This window comes from Mobula hypostoma, chromosome 9 (genome assembly GCF_963921235.1).
Source record: "Mobula hypostoma chromosome 9, sMobHyp1.1, whole genome shotgun sequence".
Classification (NCBI taxonomy): domain Eukaryota; kingdom Metazoa; phylum Chordata; class Chondrichthyes; order Myliobatiformes; family Myliobatidae; genus Mobula; species Mobula hypostoma.
This window is the reverse complement of record NC_086105.1, coordinates 148,031,129-148,051,605: the sequence shown is the minus strand read 5'-3', so window position 1 is coordinate 148,051,605 and position 20,477 is coordinate 148,031,129. Positions and strand designations below refer to the sequence as shown.

Below are 20,477 nucleotides of genomic sequence, written 5' to 3'. Positions count from 1 at the left end.
GTCATATATAAATGTGTACTGGGTGTTGGTAGGGTGTTCAGGAGTCTCTCAGCCTAGGGGAGGAACCTGTTACCCAGCCTACAGCACTTATTCTTATATTGTGGTACCTTCTGCCTGACGGTAGAGGTCAAAAAGATTGTGGGATGGATGGGAGGCGTCCTTAACGCTGCTGAGGGCTCTGATTGCAGTGCTTCGTTCACAAAATGCTAGACTTCTGCAGGACTTGAAGAAGGGTCTCAGTAGAATCTCGTGTTTGTGATTTGCAGCCCTTGATTCCCCTGACATGACTGATTCACATCCCAGAGCATTGACCATCTATTTACTAGACAATTGGTGCCTGACCCCTCCAGCAGTTTGGTTTTTGCTCCAGATTCTGGCATTTGCAGTTCCTTATTCCTCTGTAAATTGGCATTTACTGGATTAGCTTCTAAAATGAAACCTGACTGCAATGTTGTTTGGTCATTGTAATTTTTCCTGTGATTAGGCTAGGGTTAAATAGGTGGGTTGCTGGGCAGCGCAGCTCAAAGGGCTGGAAAGGCCTTTTCTGTGCTGTATCAATAAATAAATAGAAATAAATAACTCAGCTGGTCAAGCGGCATCTGTGGAGAGGAAGAAACAGTTAATGTTTTGAGCCAAGGCCCTTCATCAGTTTAATAATTGAAACAATTATTGTCTCGATGATTAGCCTGAAGTGTAAATTGTCCATCTCTGCACATCCAGGGAGATTTTGCTAAGTATCTGCAGTACTTTTTTTATTAATTTCAGATTTCCAGCATCTGTAGCACTTTGCCATATTTCATTTAGAATCGAAGATTTTCATTGTAAAATCCCAGAAGAATTTACGTGGGTTTACTAACAATGATTCCTTCAGCCTAACTTGGCTGTGGTTTCCACTGCAGTCTTTGGAACTAACTTTGGTCTAAATAGGTGCTTTGTGTCGATGCGTGCTACAGCCTCCACTTCCTCTGTATGTGGGGAGGGAGGATAGTTAACAGGATCAAGGAGATACAACACTGGACAGAACAAAAAATGCATTTATTATCCAAAAGCAAAACAGAGCAGATGCTGGCAATTGGAAATAAACACAGGAAAATGTGGAAAGTACTTGACATGTTAGGCAGAAGTTGGGGAGAAATAAGGCAGCACGGTAGTGTAGCAGTTAAACAGAGAACATAGAACAATATAGGCCCTTCAGCTCACAATCTTATAACCTACTCCAAGATCAATTAACACTTCCCACCTACATAACTCTCCATTTTTCTATCATCCATGTGCCTATCCGAGAGTCTCTTATACCTCCCTAATAAATCTGCCTCTGTAACCACCCCTAGTAGCACATTCCACGCAACCACCATTCAAACTAACATCAGACACTACCCCCCCCATACTTCCCTCCAGTCACCTTAAAATTATGCCTGCTCCTATTAGGGCAACGTTTCAATTTGTAGTTCAACTCCCAATTCCTGCTGCTTTCTGTTAGGGGTTTGTATGTACCTCCTGTGACAGTGTGAATTCTCTCTGGCTGCTCCACTTTCCTCCTACATTTCAAAGACATATGGGTTAGGATTAGTAAGTTGTGTTCATGCTACGTTGCTGCCAGAAGCATAGTGACACTCATGGGCTGACCCCCAGCCACACCTTCGGACTCTGTTGGTCGTTAACGCATTGTGTATTGATGTACATGTGACTAATAAACTAATTTTGAACATTTCAAGTTATTGACTTTAACTGGGAAATATGAAAATGTATGCAGTATCAAGGCAGAGCAGCCAGTTCTATCAGCATCTGAAAGAAAAGAACCATTACCATTAAACTGTCCCTCTGAGCTTAGAGCACTCTCTACTTGCCACAGTTATCATCAAACCTGCTGACAAGGCCGTGCTGCTGTGGTTTGACAAACTGACCAATACCTTGCAGTGGTTAAACAGCAGCTCTCTGATACCTCAAATCTCCCTCTGGACCACATTCTACCATCAGGCCATTATCTCTCAAAGAGACAACAGTCATTTGCCTTCAAATCCCTTACTCACTCTTCCTTCAGTTAGTCCTGACGAAGGGTCTCGGCCTGAAACGTCGACTGCGCCTCTTCCTATAGATGCTGCTTGGCCTGCTGCGTTCACCAGCAACTTTGATGTGTGTTGCCTGAGTCATTTGCCTCTGGAGGTTTTCAGCGTTCAGATTCTACCCTCCAAGCATCCAGGGTCAGCATACGGATTCCACCCTCCAAGCATCTAAGGCCATCTATAAATTTACTGAGGATAGAATTGTTGCTAGAATCTCAGGTGGTGAAGAGAGGGTGTACAGGAGTGAGATTTGCCAACTAGTGGAATGGTGCCGCAGCAACAACCTGGCACTCAACGTCAGTAAGATGAAATAGCTGATTGTGGACTTCAGGAAGAATAAGAAATAGTAACAAGTACCAATCCTCATAGAGGGATCAGAAGTGGAGAGAGTGAACAATTTCAAGTTCTTGGGTGTTAAGATCTCTGAGGATCTATCCTCGTCCCAACATACCGATGTAGTTATAAATAAGGCAAGACAGCGGCTATAATTTATTCGGAGTTTGAAGAGATTTGGCACTGCACAGAACCGAAAAAAGCTGCAGAAGGTTGTAAATCTAGTCAGGTCCATCTTGGGTACTAGCCTACAAAAGTACCCAGGACATCTTCAAAGAGTGTTGTCTCAGAAAGGCAGCATCCATTATTAAGGACCTCCAGCACCCAGGGCATGCCCTTTTAGAAACGTAGAAAACCTACAGCACAATACAGGCCCTTCAGCCCACAAAGCTGTGCCAAACATATCCTTACCTTAGAAATTATCAAGGGTTACCCATAGCTCTCTATTTTTCTAAGATCCATGTACCTATCCAGGAGTCTCTTAAAAGACCTTATCGTATCCGCCTCCACTACGGTTGCCGGCAGCCCATTCCACGCACTCACCACTCTTTTCATTAAAAAAAACTTACTCCTGACATCTCCTCTGTACCTACTTCCAAGTACCTTAAAACTGTGCCCTCTCGTGCTAGCCATTTCAGCCCTGGGAAAAGCCTCTCATCATCTTGTACACCTTTTCTCACTGTTACCATCAGGTAGGAGGTACAGAAGCCTGAAGGCACACACTCAGCGATTCAGGAACAGCTTTTTCCCCTCTGCCATCCGATTCCTAAATGGATATTGAATCTTTGGACACTACCTCACTTTTTTTTTAATATACAGTATTTCTGTTTTTGCACGTTTTTTAAAAAGTCTATTCAACATACGTAATTGATTTACTTTTTTATTTATTATTATTATTATTTTATTTATCTTTTCTCTGCTTGATTATGTATTGCATTGAACTGCTGCTGTTAAGTTAACAAATTTCACGTCATGTGCCGGTGATGATAAACCTAATTCTGATTCTGATTCTTTCAATTTTACAAGGTCCATCTTCAATGCTTGCTTTGACCGTAAGACTCTGGAGTTGATCAGTATCCCCTTAAAGCCTGTTCCACTATTCATTGAAATCTTTAGCTCAATGCCACTTCCTTCCTCTTTTCTCATAACCCTAATTCCCCTTTGGTTTTAATATGTTAATCTGCATCTTAAGCATATTCACCATCTCTGCCTATACAGGAACAGAGAATTCCAAGCATTCAGGGCTATATGAGGAGCATTTCCCTGTATCTCCATCTAGAATGTGTGAGCTTTTGAAACTATCCATAGGAAATAGGAGCAGAATTATGCCGTTCATCCCATTGAGTCTGCTCTGTCATTCCATCACAGACGATTTACTATACCACTCAACCCCATTCTTCTACCTTCTCCCTGTAACCTTCAATGCCATGACTAATCACGAATCTCTCAACCTCCACTTTAAATATACCTAATGACTTGGCCTCCACAGCCATGTGTGGCAATGAATTCCACAGATTCACCATTCTGGCTAAAGAAATTCCTCCTAATCTCTGTTCTAACGGGGCATCCTTCTGTTCTGAGGCTGTGCCCTATGGTCCTAGACTCTCCCATTATTGGAAACATATCTGCGTCCCCTTTACCTACGCCTTTCAATATTGGATAGGTTTCAGTGAGATTCTCCCCACCCCCATTCATTTAAACTGCAGCTAGTACAGGCTCAGATATATTAACCCTTTCATTCCAGGGTTCATTGTCATAAATATCCTCTGGACCCTTTCCAATGCCAGCACATATCTTTTCAGATGAGGGACCCAAAACTGCTTACAATACTCCAGATGCAGTCTGACCAATGCCCTATAAAGCCTCAGCATTACATCCTTGCTTTAATATTCTAGTCCCCTCAAAACAAATGCTAACGTTTCATTTGCCTTCCTCACCATTGACTCAACCTGCAAGTTAATCTTTACCAAATCCTGCACGAGGACTCTCTAGTCCCTTTACACCTCTGATTTCTGAATTCACTCCCCGTTTAAAAATAAGTCTATACTTTTATTCTTTGTACCAAAGTGCATGACTTTACCCTTCCCTACACTGTATTCCATCTGCCACTTTACCGTTTCTCCTAATCTCAGTTCTTCTGTCGACCTCCCACTTCCTCAGCATTACTTGCCCTGCTGCCTATCTTTGTATCATCCGTAATCTTAAAACCTGTTTTAGTTTCTACCTTTTTCAAGTTCTGAAATGTTGTTTTCCACAGATATAGTTTGATTCTATCCATACCCCTCATTATTTTCTAGTTTTATTGTTTTCTTTTTGCTTTGTCTTTTATTCTAATGTGCAACTGACTGAGAGACCTAATGTACACTTTTCGGATTTCTCCAACACATGTTTTTTAGTTTTCAAGGCTTCATTCCCTGCATGTAACATCAGAGTCTGATAGTTTTAAAAGTAGTTGTGTTCCCGTAGCTGTTGTCCATAGTCCAGTAACAGTGTTTTCTCCAAAGTCTGTGGAATCTTAAATTCCTGATTTGCAATACCAGAACTTGGGAATTCTTTTGATGTCAAGTCACAGCAAAGCCAGTAAACTTCCTTCAGAATACTGAGCGTACACTTTAAAGAGGGCAGTGTTAATGTCACTGATGGTACATCACAATGTGTCTGTTATGTCAGTCAATTGATTATCAAAGTACTTGTATATCAGCTTGTATGCATTCACAGGAAAATAAAGAAATACAGCACAATTTACAAAAAAACTATACATAAAAGGTTGATAATCAATTTGCAAAAGAAAACAATTGGTACAAATAATAAAAAATAATACTGAGAACATGATTTGTAGAATTCTTGAAAATGAGTCTGTAGGGGGTAGAGTCAGTTCAACATTGAGATGAGAAGTTGTCTGTGACTGATCGTTGAGGGGTAATAACTGTTCCTGAACCTGGTAGTGTGAGCATGGTAGTAGCAAGAAGAGGTCATGGTCTGGATGGTGAGGGTCTTTGATGGATTCTGCTTTCTTGTGGCAGCGCTCCATTTAAATGTGCTCACTGTCGAGGGCTTTGCCTGTGATGGACAGGGCTGTATCCACCATTTTGATTCCTTTTCCATTTCTGGGCATCGATGATTCCATACTAGGCTGTGATGCAACCAGTCAGGATACTCTGCATTGTGCATCTAGAGAAGTTTATCAGAGTTTTAGATGACTTGCTGATATATGTGGAAAATGTGGTGTTTGGTATGGTTCAGCAGGTCCCGGGCAGGGGAGGGTGGGATGATGGAGTGTGAAAGCTACCAAGACTTCTGTCGCCTGTAGTACCCTGGAGGATTTGAGACCCAACACTAGCATTTTCAGGGGTTTCTATAATGATGGGACAGTAAGTGTGTAAGAGAAATAAAAAAAGAGAATGTTGCATACTAAATTAGGAGGTGTAGAGATAGGGTAAATGCACGCAGGATTTTCAGATTCATGTGAATTGTGTTAACAACCAACACTCCTAATGATGTGCTGAGGGCAGCCCACAAGTGTCAGCACACATTCCAGCACCAACATAGCATGTGATTTAACTCTCATCTAATCACAGGACAATTAACCTAATTGGCCCTAATATATCTATTTCTACCAACACCCCTGGCGGCAAGTTCCATGCACCCACCATTCTCTGTGTAAAAAGCAAACCTATCTCTGACATCTCCACCATGCTTTTCTCCAATTAACTTTAAGTTATATTAGCCAATTTCACCTTTGGACAAGGTCTCTGGCTGTCCACTCGATCTCTGCCTTATAATCTTGTACTCCTCTGTCAAGTCACCTCTTATTTTCCTTCGCTCTAAAGAGAAAAGCCCTATCTCACTCAACTTATTCTCATAAGACATGCTCTTTAATCCAGGCAGCATCCTGGTAAATCGCCTCTGTACCCAAATCTAAAGCCTCCACATCCTTCCTGTAAAGAGGTAACCAGAACTGAATAAAATATTCCAAATGTGGTCTGACCAGAGTTATATAGAACTGTATCATTAACTTGTGGAGGTAACTTGTTCTAAAAACTGTTAGCACTTCTTGGCCTAAAGTAGTAATCATTGACCTAAAATCTTTCTTTAGCCACTGGTGCTGCCCAGGCAGGTGAGTATTTCCAGCCTTGTACGTTTTTGTCCAGAGTTCCAGCATCGGCTGTTTGCTTCAGTACCAGATCAGATGTATCTTGGCACAATGGGCTTGTATAAATAAGGCAACATCTGTGGGCCATGTGTGTTCCCTTTAAACACAAACAAAGCTGACTTCAAATGCACCATGCATCACTTCAAATTGGGTTGAGCAGAATTTGCTGTGCAGAGTTTTTAAAAAAATGCAGCCTTTGTATAACTTTGGACTGTAAACTGGGATCATGTGTAACAGCTGTGCTGGGACCCAGAATGGTTCTGATTTGATCCTCCTCATTCACTTATCACAATACAATGTCACGCCTGTACATCTCTTCTTAATGAACCAATCTTAATTATGTGGGAGATGGAAAATTTTCCATTCAGATCTTGTTGGCTTAAATCCTAACCACAATGAAATCTTTGGGCACTTTTGCAGGCATCGTGTTTAACCTGTGGTGTGCCTTCACCAAAAGTGCAATTTGGTCGTGCAAACTCTTGGCAAGTCAGGCAGCATCTGTGGAAAGTGGAACAGCTAATATCTAAAAATGCTTTGTTAGGACTGAGTGCTCAGATGGAGGAGGCACTGGCAAAGGTGGATGGGTGGAAAGATTAGGACGAAACCAAATAGCTGATTATGGACTACAGAAGAAAGAAGCCAAAGGTCCATGAGCCAGTCCTCCATTGGAGGATCACAGGTGAAGAGGATCAGTAACTTTCAATTCCTTGGTGTCATATCAGAGGATCTGTCCTGGGTCCAGCACATTAGTGTCCTCACAAGAAAGGCATGACAGTGCCCCTACTTTCTTAGAAAGTTTGCATAGATTTGGTATATCACCAAAAACTTTGGCAAACTTGTATAGATGCACAGTTGAGAGTATCCTAACTGGTTGCAATATGGCCTGATACGGAAACACCAATGCCGAGAAATGGAAAAGACTACACAAAATGGTGAATACAGCCTGGTCGTTCGCAAGCAAAGCCCTCCCCACTATTGAATAGTGCCACAAGAAAGCAGCATCCTTCATCAAGAAGTTCCACCATCCAGGCCATGTTCTCTTCTTGCTACTACCATCTGGCAGGAGGTACAGAAGCCTTGGGTCCCACACCACCAGATTCAGGAACAGTTTTTACTTTACAACCTTCGTGCTCCTGAATCAGTGTAAATAACTTCACTCACCTAAACTCTGAATGGGTTCCACAACCTACAGGCTGACTTTCAATGTCTCTTTATGTCATGTGTTCTCAGTATTGTTTATTATTTGCACACTTCTTATGCACATTGGTTGTTTATTTTCATAATTTCTGTTTTTTTTTCTGTAAATGCTTGCAAGAAAATGAATCTCAAGGTAGTATATGGTGATATATATTCTTTGATAATTACTTTGGATGGAAAAGAGGGCAGAAGGTAGGAGAACAAGATGGACAGAGCATGGAAAGGTCAAAGAATTACTTGCATTCTATAATTCAGAATAGTTTCCAACCTGAAACTTCAAAATCTGCTTCTCTCTCCACAGAAGATGTGTTTACAGCATTTTCTGATTTTATTTCGGATTTCAAGCATCTACATTTTTTTTATATTTCCATTTACTTGTGAAAACATCATGTTGGGTTATAATAAGCCAATCTGATTTTTTAAATCCAATATTTTTAAAAACGTGATTAAATACAACCTGGTTAAATTTGGCTCAGTAGAGTTCTGGGGAATAATGCGCATCTTCGTAGAGACTGGACACATTCTTGGCATTTGCACAAACATTCAGGCACCATTGTGCAGAATTTCCAGGTGCACAATGTTTTTGTCAAGATAGAGCCTGGCTCCAAAGTTCAAAGTAAATCTATTAACAAAGCACATATACGTCACCATGTACATCCCTGAGATTCATTTTCTTGTGGCCAATCACAGTAAATACAAAGAAACACAATGGAATCAATGAAAAAATACTCAAGAAGACTGACAAACACCCAATGTGCAAAAGGCATCTAACTGCAAATACAAAAAGGAAGAAGAACACAAACTACTACTACATCGACTCAGGCCTAGGGGGGCCGGCGTCGGGCAAAACACAAAATAATAATAATAATAAGCAATAAATATCAAGGACATGAGTTAAAAAGTCCTTGAAAGTGAGTCCATAGGTTGTAGGAACAGTTCAGTGTTGGGGTGAGTGAGGTTGAGTGATGCAGTATCCAGTCCATTATCCATTGTTAAATCTGAGGTACAGCAGGCAATGGGCCAAGTGTTGGTAAGTGGGATAATGGGCCGAAAGGCCTGTTTTGATACTGTATAACTGACTATAAGTTACATTGGAATGAATGTCAATGTACTTGATGCATCATTCTAATTGGTGTTCTTTCTTCTCGCCCTCTGACAGTGATCCTATTCTGCATGGCAGCCCTCATCTTTCCAATTGGATTTTACATCAACGAGGTTGGTGGCCAGCCATACAAGCTGCCCAATAACACCCAGGTTGGGTCATCGTACGTGCTTTTTGTCTTATCCATCTTCTTCACAATCGTGGGACTTCTGTTCGCTGGGAAGGTTTGTCTCCCTGGGTGAGGAATTGGGAAATGCCCTGCCTGGTTTTTCGTCATTTGAGAAGACCCGGTTATCGTACCCATGTTGCTTTCTGCAGCCAGGGACTGTTCGAGCAACTCCCGCTGTCGAGGGTGGATTAGTTCTTGTCACTATGCACTTTGGAGATAAAGAAGAACGTTTCCTCTCCCATGAGACTCGAAAACTAGCCAGCAAACTGCTGCTTTGTGGAGAAGGATGGGGTTCTTCTGGGAAAAAGCATTTGAGGGAACTACTTCACTGAGGAGTGATAAAGGCCCAGCTCTCTCCCCGCCATTAACACTACACCCATCACTGTTTGCATTGGCTCCAGATGTTGGAATCCATTATCTCTCATTTTCGCTCTTTAGAAAGAGACTCCGTTTGCGCTGGCGGTGAGGAGGTAAATTCAGTGGGGCAGGCCTCACTGGTGAGACGCAGAACACTGCATTTCATGGATGAGAAACCATTCAGTCGACGGGGGGGGGGCGCTGGGGAAACGCTACACTACTTAAAGCGATACCAAAATGGATTTGACCCCAGGGTCTGGACTCTCTGGAGCACCAGTCTGACTGGGGCCCGGTGTTATGAAGCCTATAGATCAAAGGTTGCATTCTAGTCTGTATAAAACAAACTTGGAAAATTATCCCTGCTGGATATTAAAGCCAAATATATTATTTTTTTTAATAATATTTAGAAGAAACTCCTTTTCCCTATTTCTGTTGGCTGATGCATTACATCATGGATGCAACTCTGGCCAGTTGGTTGCTTTACTGGAAGACACTATTATGTGAAAGTAGAAATGATTAGAGTCGCTGTTACTTTGAGGTGGAAAGCCCTCAGTTACCTCATTCTTTCTGCTTTGTCCTGTTAATTATTTGTAGCATCCGACCCTAACATCGTGCTTTTACACAATACCATCATGTCAAAACTTAGCTGGTTGCAATTGTTTTTTAAAGGTTGACTAAGCTTAACTAATAGGAAAAATATCTTTATTAAGTTATTTGTATACAGTATGAGAAGAAAAATAAGATTGTGACATGTCCCTTTAAACACTCCACCACTTAAAACTTGATACTTTTGTTTGCAAAATCTTAGTTTGCGTTCTGGCTGTGACTGTCTTAAGTTCCCCATTGATACCGATGTAGCTTCACCTGCTGTGTCTGTGTGAGTGAGTGTGAGAGAGAGGGACCCGTGTCCATTCTGCACCTTCAGGTCCTTTAATATTAGAAGATTCCACTGTGTCTCACGGCAGGCTGTCATTTTCCATAGCTCAAAGTAAGAGGCAACAAGGTGTATGTTGCTTTAAGCTAATCGCAAGAGGATGTCCTGACTCAGTGAATGTAGTGTTCACTGATGTTGAGTTAACTCAGTGCTGTCTGACTTAAACAGGCAGAAGAATGTATACAATCAGCTTTGCAGTAAATATACGTCATCGAATGGTAGTTCTACAGTTTATCTTGTTAATCACAGTGTTACCGTGCACTGCTAATCTGACCCCAGTGTTAAACTTGAGCAGCAGGGCTTTACTGATTTGTGTGTCACTAGTAGGAAGCTTGCTCTTCCCAGTGACACAGAGTGTTTCTTTCTCCAATACTAGAGTATCACATTAGGAGTTGTGCTGTGTGCCTTTCCACACTAATCAGGAGAGTTGGTCAAGGCTGAGCTCTCCCTGGGCACGCCTCTCCAGTCGCCCGTCTGTCCCCACGGGTGGCTGACAGAAAGATGGTGGTCTGGTGTTAGCTAACATGTCAGTTGAGGTGTCTGTGAACACTGAGTGAACAAAGAGTATAGAGCGAATCAGGTGGGATGTCAGGGGTTTGGCTGCAGGGAGTTAAATCGTTAGCAATTTCCACAGGTCTGTGTGCACTGCCTTTTACGGTATGGATGTAGGAAAAATTAGTGCATTAAGAAATGATTGTGTTTAAAAGCAATCTTATACCTCAGCATTTTCCTTAATTTCACTGGGCAGGGCACAGGCTGCTGGGTCCTCTGGACTGTGGGGGAGTGTTCAAACAGAGGGAAGCAGAGAACCAAGGGGACTATTCTTTGAAAGTTGGATGGGTACACAGAATGGGAGTTAGAATTGCAGCTGAATTTTTAAAATTGAGAAAATCCACCATTATGCACCAAAAGTTTGAGATTTCTGCTAAATTTGAAGAAGATTATTGCACTGTGACAGGAGTTCTATTGAACCTGCAATGTTATCGGCATACTGTAACACTTCAGGCTTTCTTGAATGTAAAGCAGGTTGGTTTGTCTCATAGAATTCATAGAACATTGCAGCACAGAAACAGGCCATTCAGCCCATCTAGTCCATGTCAAACTTTTAATCTGCATAGTCTCGTTGACCTACATTTGGATCCAAGCCTTCCATACCCCTCCCATCCATGTAGTTATCCAAATTTGTTGTAACTGCTGAAATTGAACCCACATCCATCATTCTACACTCTCGTGCTCTTATGTTAGCTCAGCCGCTGAGCCCACTGGGGACTGCAGTATCCTTGTGGTCAAATGTATTCATTCCCTGTCTGTCTTTCGGCATGTTTCTCCCACCTGCCCTCATCCCTCCCTTCTGTTCATGATGTACTCTCTCAGCCACCCGGATTTGCGGGTCTCTCTCGGTCAATGCTATACGCTCGGTCAAGTAGAAATATCCTCGGAATGGTTACTCCTCATACCTTGCTCCCCAATTCATACTCTACTCATCAGACACAAGCAACACCCCAAGGATACTCTTCATTTCCTTCCACCCACTTCACAAACAGGATTCCCCCCCCATATCCCACCCAAAATCTGGATCCATCTGCCATGCACCTCACCCCTAATGTTCCCATTCTCATCTGCTTATTGGAATGCAGCTCTGCGACCGCTTTGTGTTCTTGCTTATCTCCTTCCAGCAGTTGTCTCCCATCTTTACACTCTCCTCCCCTAACCTCGATCCATCTGCACTATCCCCTTTCCTCTTTCTTCTCTCTCTCTCTTTGTCTGCCTTCATCTATCATTCACTTGCCACACTCCCATAAGGCTTTAGGCCATTTGGCCCAACAAATCTGTTCCACCATTCCATCATGGCTGAATTATTATTCCTCTCAACATTCTGCTGCCTCCTTTTCATAAAATTAGGCTCCCAACTCCACCCTATTTGGCATTGCTTACCTGTCAACTTCCACCCCTCCTCAGTCCGCCAGTCTGCCCAGAATTCTTTCTTAGTGCTCCTCTCTCCTCATACACCAGCATCTCCTCTCTCCAGGCTCAGTCCTGATGCAAGGTTTCAACTGAATGTCAACAATTCCTTTCTTCCCACAGACAGTGCTCAACCCGCTGAGTTCCTCTGGCAGATTGTTAGTGTAGAATAAAACTTCCAGTAATTATGGCTGGGCTTGACTGGTTTGAACAACAGGATGTTTAAGTTGCAAATCTGTGCACAGTTATATCTAGACAATGCTTGGGATAAATAATAATATAGTTTAATGTCTGGGCACTTGGATCATCAAGAAACAATTTTTAAAGCTACTAACTTGAACTAAAGACTATTACAAACTCAGAACCCAGTCCTTCTGTAATACAGTTCTTCAAAACAGCAGTAAATTATGTTACAAGCCTTTGGAGTGTGAATTTACAGTCATAAGTCTCATTATTTTTCTGTGACTTCTGCAATAACACATGCTTTGTGAGCTGAAATGCTTTCATTTCCCTAAATAGAGCAATCTAGAGAACAGTCGACAAGAAAGCCAGTGTTCTGGGTGGAGTGAGTAGATTCATCGATTCTGCATAGTGACCCCTTGTCTTGTGGCATCCTCCAGCCCCACCCTCCCTGCCCCCCCCCCCCACCTACAGCAGCGAACATAGTTGCAGCGAGGTCACTTTCTGATGTCCTGTGCTGGGCTCATTTCCTTCTGTCCTATGAAAGTGAGGAATTCAATGTTATGGAGCTAATGAAGGCTATAAATATTGTCATCACAGTATCACCGCAACACTCCTGGGAAAACAGACCCAGCCATAAGACCATAAAACATTCGGCCCACCAAGTCTGCTCTTCCATTCAATATGGCTGATTTATTATCCCTCTCAACTCCATTCTCCTGCCTTCTGCCCGTAACCTTTGAGCTGTCTGTAGCAATGAATTCCGTAGATTCACTATCCTATGGCTAAAGAAATTCCTCTTCATCTTTCTCCTTCTGTTCTGAGGCTGTGTCGTCTGGTCCTAGACTCTCCCACTATAGGAAACATCCTCCACACCCACTCTATCTAGACCTTTTAATATTTGATAGGTGTCATTCTTCTAAACTCCAGCAAGTTCAGGGCTCAGAGCCATCAAATGCTTACCTGTCCACCTCACCCTTCCTGCCAACATACTCACCTTCAAATGATCACAGCATTGCCAGAAGAAGAAATGAAAACTTAGCTGCTTTTGGACTGAATTTTGTTTTATAAAATTCATCTAGATTACACTATGGTGCAGTTACAAACCCACTCCACTCTCGCCTGTTACTTCTGCTGGAACTGGTGCATTTTGTTTTAGGGCAGATTGCTAATTTTGTCCACATAATTCATAAATTCAAATGTCTTTCATAATTTTTGTAAAGTGAATGTTACCGGAGTCAGTTTTCTACCTGCAGGAAACACTGAAATAATGGCATTTGTTCCTCCGACATTTCACCCAATAATTGAGTTGTATTATTTCTCGGTCTGTGTATGATTGTTTACATATATTTTGTCCCTGGCTTCCAGACCCTATCGGATGCTGTCCAAAGCACATGGCAATGAAGGATGACAGAGAGGCCTCGGTGCTTGCAACTGCCCGAGAAACCCAGTAGTTTTCTTATTGTATAGAATCACAAGGGATGTTTGGGATTCGTGCATAGCCTGCACAATATCCTGTTATATATCAATGTGTTTTATAATTGGTTTCGGCAGTTTTTAAATCCAATAATTTCAGAGGAAGCATTGTTAATATGTCTGTACAAAGAGAACATAATTTTCCCTCACTTGTATTTTTGTTATTGAGCAAGTTTATCCAAATAAATGATTGTCTACTAAAGGAACTGGTGATTGTCTCGGTGCAATATACAGATCAGTTACACACACAAACTGCTGGAGGAACTCGGCAACTCAAACAACACCTATGGAGAGGAATAAAGTGCCGACATTTTGGGCCAAGACCCTTCATTGGGACTGTCCTGATGAAGAAGTGTCAACTCTTTATTCCTCTCCATTGATGCTGCTTGACCTGCTGAGTTCCTCCAGCGGTTTGTGTGTGTATTAACTGGATTTCCAGTTTCTGCAGAATTTCCTGTGTTCATGAGACCATAAGATATGGTAGCAGTATTAGGCCATTTGGCCCATCAAGTCTGCTCCACCATTTCATCATGGCTGATCCATTTTACTTTCAGCCCCAGTCCCCTGCCTTCTCCCCATATCCCTTCATGTCCTTACCAATCAAAAATCCATCATCCTCTGCCTCAAATATACATAAAGTCTTGGCCTCCATACCCATCTGTGGCAATAAACTGCACATATTCACCACTCTCAAACCAAAGAAATTCCTCTTCATCTCCTTTTTAAAAGTTCAACTTCTTCTTAAGGTTGAGGATTTTAAAAGATTTGCTTTACTTGTCACATTTACAATTTTGTGTCAAGGACTAACACAGTCCAAGGAAGTGCTGGGGGCCGTGTAAAAGTATTGACAGGCTTCTGGTACCAACACAGTATGTCCACAACTTACTAACCCTAACTCAAATGTCTTTGGAATGTGAGAGTAAACCGGCGCACCCTGAGGAATCCCACACGGCCACAGAGAGAACATGCAAACTCTTTACAGGCAGCATCGGAATTGAATCTTGATTGCTTGCACTGTAAAGCATTATTCTAACCCTACGATACCCCGTCACCCATTGCACACTGCACATTGTAGATCCCACATCCACAAGACATGAGGAACTCAGCAGGTTAGGCAGCATCTAAGGAGAGGAATAAGCTGTATAAGCAATTGACTTTTCGGGCTAAGACCTTTCAGCAGGACTTCCTCCAGCATTTTTGGTGTGTTGGTCAAGACTTCTGCATAAGCAATTGACATTTCAGGCTAAGACCCTTCAGCAGGACTTCCTCCAACATTTTTGGTGTGTTGGTCAAGATTTCTAACATCTGCAGAATCTCGCGTGTGCAAGATAAAATGTAATAGATAGTGTGGTCACAATTAAACAATGTTCTCTGGAGGCTTGGGGGTAAACTTCTTTCTAATATTGCAGTGGAAATTCTCACATTGCTGTCTGTGGTCAGGACCATACCTTACAATGTATTTATAATACAGAGAACATGAGTTGTAAAGAGTCCTTCTCAGAGTACATATGTGTCACCATATACAATCCTGAGATTCATTTTCCTTGGGTATACTCAGCAAATCTACAGAATTGTAACTATAGTGGTACTAGCAAGTTTGTGAAACCTGTAAATTTTTCTCTATTTCTGAAAAAATATGACCTAAAATGTGATCAGACCTTCACGCAAGTCCTAAAACTAGGTGAAGAGAACCCAATTAAATAAATAATTCAAAAAACATACTTGTTCCTTTACTTATTGAGAAAAATGATCCAATCTTGCATGTATTTGTTGGAAAAAGTATGTGAACCTCTGGGGTAATGCCCTCTACAAAAGCTATTTGGAGTCAAGTATTCCAATCAATGAGATGAGATTGGAGGTGCCCTGCCCTATAAAAAAGACACACAGAGTCAGGTTACTGATAGAACCTGCTCTTTCAAATCTCTTACTAACTCTTCCTTCAGTTAGTCCTGACGAAGGGTCTCGGCCTGAAACATCGACTGTACCTCTTCCTAGAGATGCTGCCTGGCCTGCTGCGTTCACCAGCAACTTTAATGTGTGTTGTTTGAATTTCCAGCATCTGCAGAATTCCTGTTGTTTGCCTTCTCAAGAAGGATCTGTTTATGTACACCATGCCTCTATCAAAACAACGTTCAAAGGACCTTAGAAGAATTGTAGAGATGCATGAAGCTAGAAAAGGCTACAAGTTCATTTCTAAAGACCTGAGTATTCATCAGTCCACAGTAAGAGAAATTGTCTACAAATGTTGGAAACTCAGTACAGTTGCTACTCTCCCAAGGAGTGGTTGTCCTGCAACGATCACACCAAGAGCACAATGTGCAATGCTGAAGGAAGTGAAAAAGAACCCAAGGGTTACAGCAAAAGACCTGCAGAAATCTCTAGAACTTGCTATTGTCTCTGTTCATGTGTCCACAATAAGAAAAACACTGAACAAGAATGGAAGTTCAGACTAATTCATGGAAGGACACCACAGAGGAAACCACTGCTCTCCAAAAAAAAAACATTGCTGCATGCCTTAATTTTGCATAAGACTACCTAGATGTTCTACAATGTTCAGTGGACAGATGAGACAAAAGCTGAACATTTTGGCAGAAATGCACACTGCTGTGATTGGAGGGAAAGGGGCATTTCACACCAACATCAACACCTCATCCCGACTGTGAAGCACGGTGGAAGGAGCATCATGGTTTGGGGCTGCTTTGCTGCCTCAGGGCCTGGGCAGCTTCCAATCATTGAGGGAACAATGGATTCAAAATTGTGTCAAGACATTTTACAGAATGTCAGGGTTGCAGTCCATGACCTGAAGCTTAATAGAAGACAATGATCTAAAAGATGAGTCATTCAAAAACAGAATAGTTTAAAAAGAAGAAAACCTGTATTTTGGATTGGCAAAGTCAAAGTCCTGACAATCCTATAGAAATGTTGTGGAAGGACCTGAAGCAAACAGTTCATGCAAGGAAGCCCACAAGTTGTGAGGAGGAATGGTCTAAAATGCCTCCAAGCTGATCAACAGTTACTGGAAATGTTTGGTTGAAGTTACTACTGTACAAGGAGGTCACACCAGTTACTGAAACCAAAGGTTCACATACTTTTTCCAACAAATACATGTAATATTGGATCATTTTTCTCAATAAATAAATGAACAAGTAGAACATTTTTTGTGTTATTTATTTAATTGTGTTCTCTTTATCTAGTTTTAGGACTTGTGTGAAGATCTGATCACATTTTAGGTCATATTTATGCAGAAATAGAGAACATTTTACAGAGTTCACAAACATTCTAGCACCACTACCACAGGATCGATGAGAGACCAACTCGAGTGCAGGAGACAACAAACTGTGCAAATACAAATATAAATAAATAACAAGAAGATGAAATAATCAAGGTAAAGAGTCCTAAAGTGAGATCATTGGTTGCGGGAACATCTCAATGGATGGGCAAGTGAGTGCAGTTAGCCGCTTTGTTCACGAGCCTGATGGGTGAGGGGTAGTTACTGTTTTTGAGCCTGGTGCGAGTCCTGATGCTCTTGTACCTTCCACCTGATGGCAGCAGTGAGAAGAGAGCATGGCCTGGGTGGTGAGGATCTCTGATGATGGATGCTGCTTTCCTATGACAGCGTTTCATGTCGATGTGCTCAATGGTTGGGAGGTTTTACCCATAATGTACTAGGCCAAATCCACTACTTTTTGTAGGGTTTTTCGTTCAGGTACCAAGGTGCAGAGTGAAAATCTTCCATTGTCCAACAGCTGATACAGGTATTCTCCCGATACTGCTGTGCTGCTTCTATTACCCTGCACGCATTATATTTATGGTATGCAATCATTTTTAATGTTAAGTATTTATGTGTGATGAACAAGTGTAAGACAAAGACTACTTACCAATAACACATAAATTCGGAGTCAGGAATGATGGTGATGCCAAACAGCCACTGACCGTCCACCTGGGCGGCCAGGATAGTGATAGCTTACCTTTCTGATGGTAAATGTACACATTATTGTTTCATGAACAAAACTATTAAAATATTATATAAAACTACTGTCCCTTCAGGGTATATTTTAAGCTGTATATGTAATGTAAATGGATTTTATGTTTAGACTTGGGTCGCATCGACAAGGTATCTCATTATATGGATGAAAATATTCCAAAATCCAAAAACCAAAACACTTCCGGCCCCAAACATTTCAGATAAGGGGTGCTCAACCTGTAATAACATGATGATGTCCCAATTAAAAATAGCGAGATAGAAACTCGGTGGAATGGCAGGGTCTCAAGTTAAACGTTGGCTCACGGCTCCCCCTGCTGTGTGGTTCAGGTAATTAATTTATCACATGCATCTGCCTCACTCAAATGTTAATGAGCCTTCAACTAATTACTGTATTCCTCGAGGAATTTTCCTTGATTGGTTTTAATGAGTTGATCCATTGGGTATTTTAATTCCCCAACCAAAGCAATTCTGAATACTACAAATCCTAGCAGGGCGGCATAACTCAATGCTTTACAGCGCCAGTTACCAGGACTCAATTCCCGCCACCATCTGTAAGGAGTTCATTTCTAACTATTATCTGTAATGTGTGTCTCGTACATTTATACAGGGGCGGGTATGTTGCATAATTGGATTAACATTGTCACATGTGCCAAGATACAGTGAAAATTTTTCATCTGCATGCCATCCAGGTAAATCATTCCATACTCAGCAGTGGTTAGCTTAACGCTTCACAGTGCCAGCGATCGGGGTTCAATTCACCACTGTCTAGAATGTTCTCTCCGGGATTACATGGGTTTTCTCCAGATGCTCTGGTTTCCTCCCACATTCCAAAAACATACGAGTTAGGATTAGTAAATTGGCATGCTGCGTTGGCACTGGAAGCATGGCAGCACTTGCGGGCTGTCCCCCAGCATCTCCTCGGACTGTGTTAATGCAAATGAGACATTTCACTGTATGTTTCCATGTACACATAACAAATAAAGCTAATCTTTACAAAGGACCTGGAAAATTGAATATGAAAAACCTATTACAATTTAAATATCACCTACATTTTGACATTGACAATCAAAATGATTGGTTAACAATCATTAAATAAATTAGCAACAGGTAAAGCAGGCAGAGAGAGCTATTTGGCCCATTGACTGATCCCATACTATCCATGCCCTTAGCATTGCAAATGTGTTCCTTTCACCTAAATCTCTTCCCATCACAACTGTTCTGATGTGATTGGAATATGGTGAGCAGCTTTGGGCCCTTCGTCTGAGAAAGGTTGTGCTGGTATTGGAGAGGCTTCAGAGGAAGTTCACGAGAGTGATCCCAGAAATGAAAGGGTTAATGTATGAGGAGTGTTTGATGGCTCTGGGCCTGTACTCGCTGAAGTTTAGAAGAATGAGGGGGATCTCATTGAAAACTATAGATATTAAAAGGCCTGGACAGAGTGGATGTGGAGAGGATGTTTCCTACATTGGAGAAGTCTAGGACCAGAGGACACACCCTCAAAATGGAAGGACATCTCATTACAACAGTTATGAAGAGGAATTGCCAGATGGTGTTGAATCTGTGGAATTCATTGCCACAGACAGCTGTAGAGGCCAAGTCATTGGATATATATTAAAGGCAGGGCTTTCCAACCTGCAGTCCGTGGACCCCGCTATGGCATAAAAAGGTTGGGAACCCCTGTTTAAAGTGAAGGTTGATAGATTCTTAATTAGGAAGGATGTCAGAATGGCAGGAGAATCAGGTTGAGAGGGAAATTAAATCAGCAATGTTGGAATGGTGGAGCAGGCTTGATGGGTCAAATGCCTAATTCTGCTCCCATGTTTTATGGTCTAATTAAATCCTTTCTGGTTGCTATTCCAAGTACAATCCTGGCTACTATGATCCATCCAAGAGCTGAAGACTGGCTTCCCTGCTCATGAGGGGGTCTCCACCCTCACCCAGGCTGCAAAGCCTTAAAGAAGTGTAACTGATCCAAGCATTTATAAGAGAACAAATACTGAACTCAGCAGATGTCGGCGAGTACAGGGCCATGGTCTGAAGATCAGAAACCCAGAGCGGCCTGTCCCAGGTTGGAGGCCCATCTGTGTGGGTTGGTGGGAAAGGCATTTGTTTTGTGGTTGGTGCTTGTGTTGTTCTGTTGAACAGTGTGGACATGCTGTACGTTGTGCTGGAATGTGTGGTGACACTTGCAGCACTGCCCCCAGCACACGTTCATCCTGTGTTGGTTGTTAATGCAACAATGCATTTCACTGCATGGTTCAATGTACATGCGACAAACAAATAAAAATCAAATTCTAAGCAGTGCCTGTTGAGGGAGAATGACAGGCAACAGAGTATAGAACAGTACAGGCCCTTTGACCCAAAATATTGTGCTGACCTTTTAACCTACTCCCAAAATCGATCTAACCCTTCCCTCCCATGTAGACCTCCATTCTTTTCTCATCCATAGGGCATTAATAGAGGACCCTCATTATACCTGCGTCCAAAACATCAGCCATCCCTGTGCCTGCAGCGATGTTGCTTTGACTTGGTTGCATCACCGTCTGGTACGGAGGGGCCACAACAC

General features: G+C 42.0%; 1 protein-coding gene across 1 annotated transcript in view; it reads left to right on the top strand.

Annotated features, from left to right (window-relative positions):
• LOC134352157 (uncharacterized protein C16orf52 homolog B) overlaps positions 1-15,480 on the top strand; it is a 140,302-nt gene extending 124,822 nt beyond the window's left edge. The window contains exon 3 of the mRNA XM_063059413.1: positions 8,906-15,480. Within this exon, the coding sequence (XP_062915483.1) occupies positions 8,906-9,090 (185 nt within the window). The 3' untranslated portion in view covers positions 9,091-15,480. The remainder of the gene's footprint in view (positions 1-8,905) is intronic.
• Positions 15,481-20,477: the final 4,997 nt, after the last annotated feature.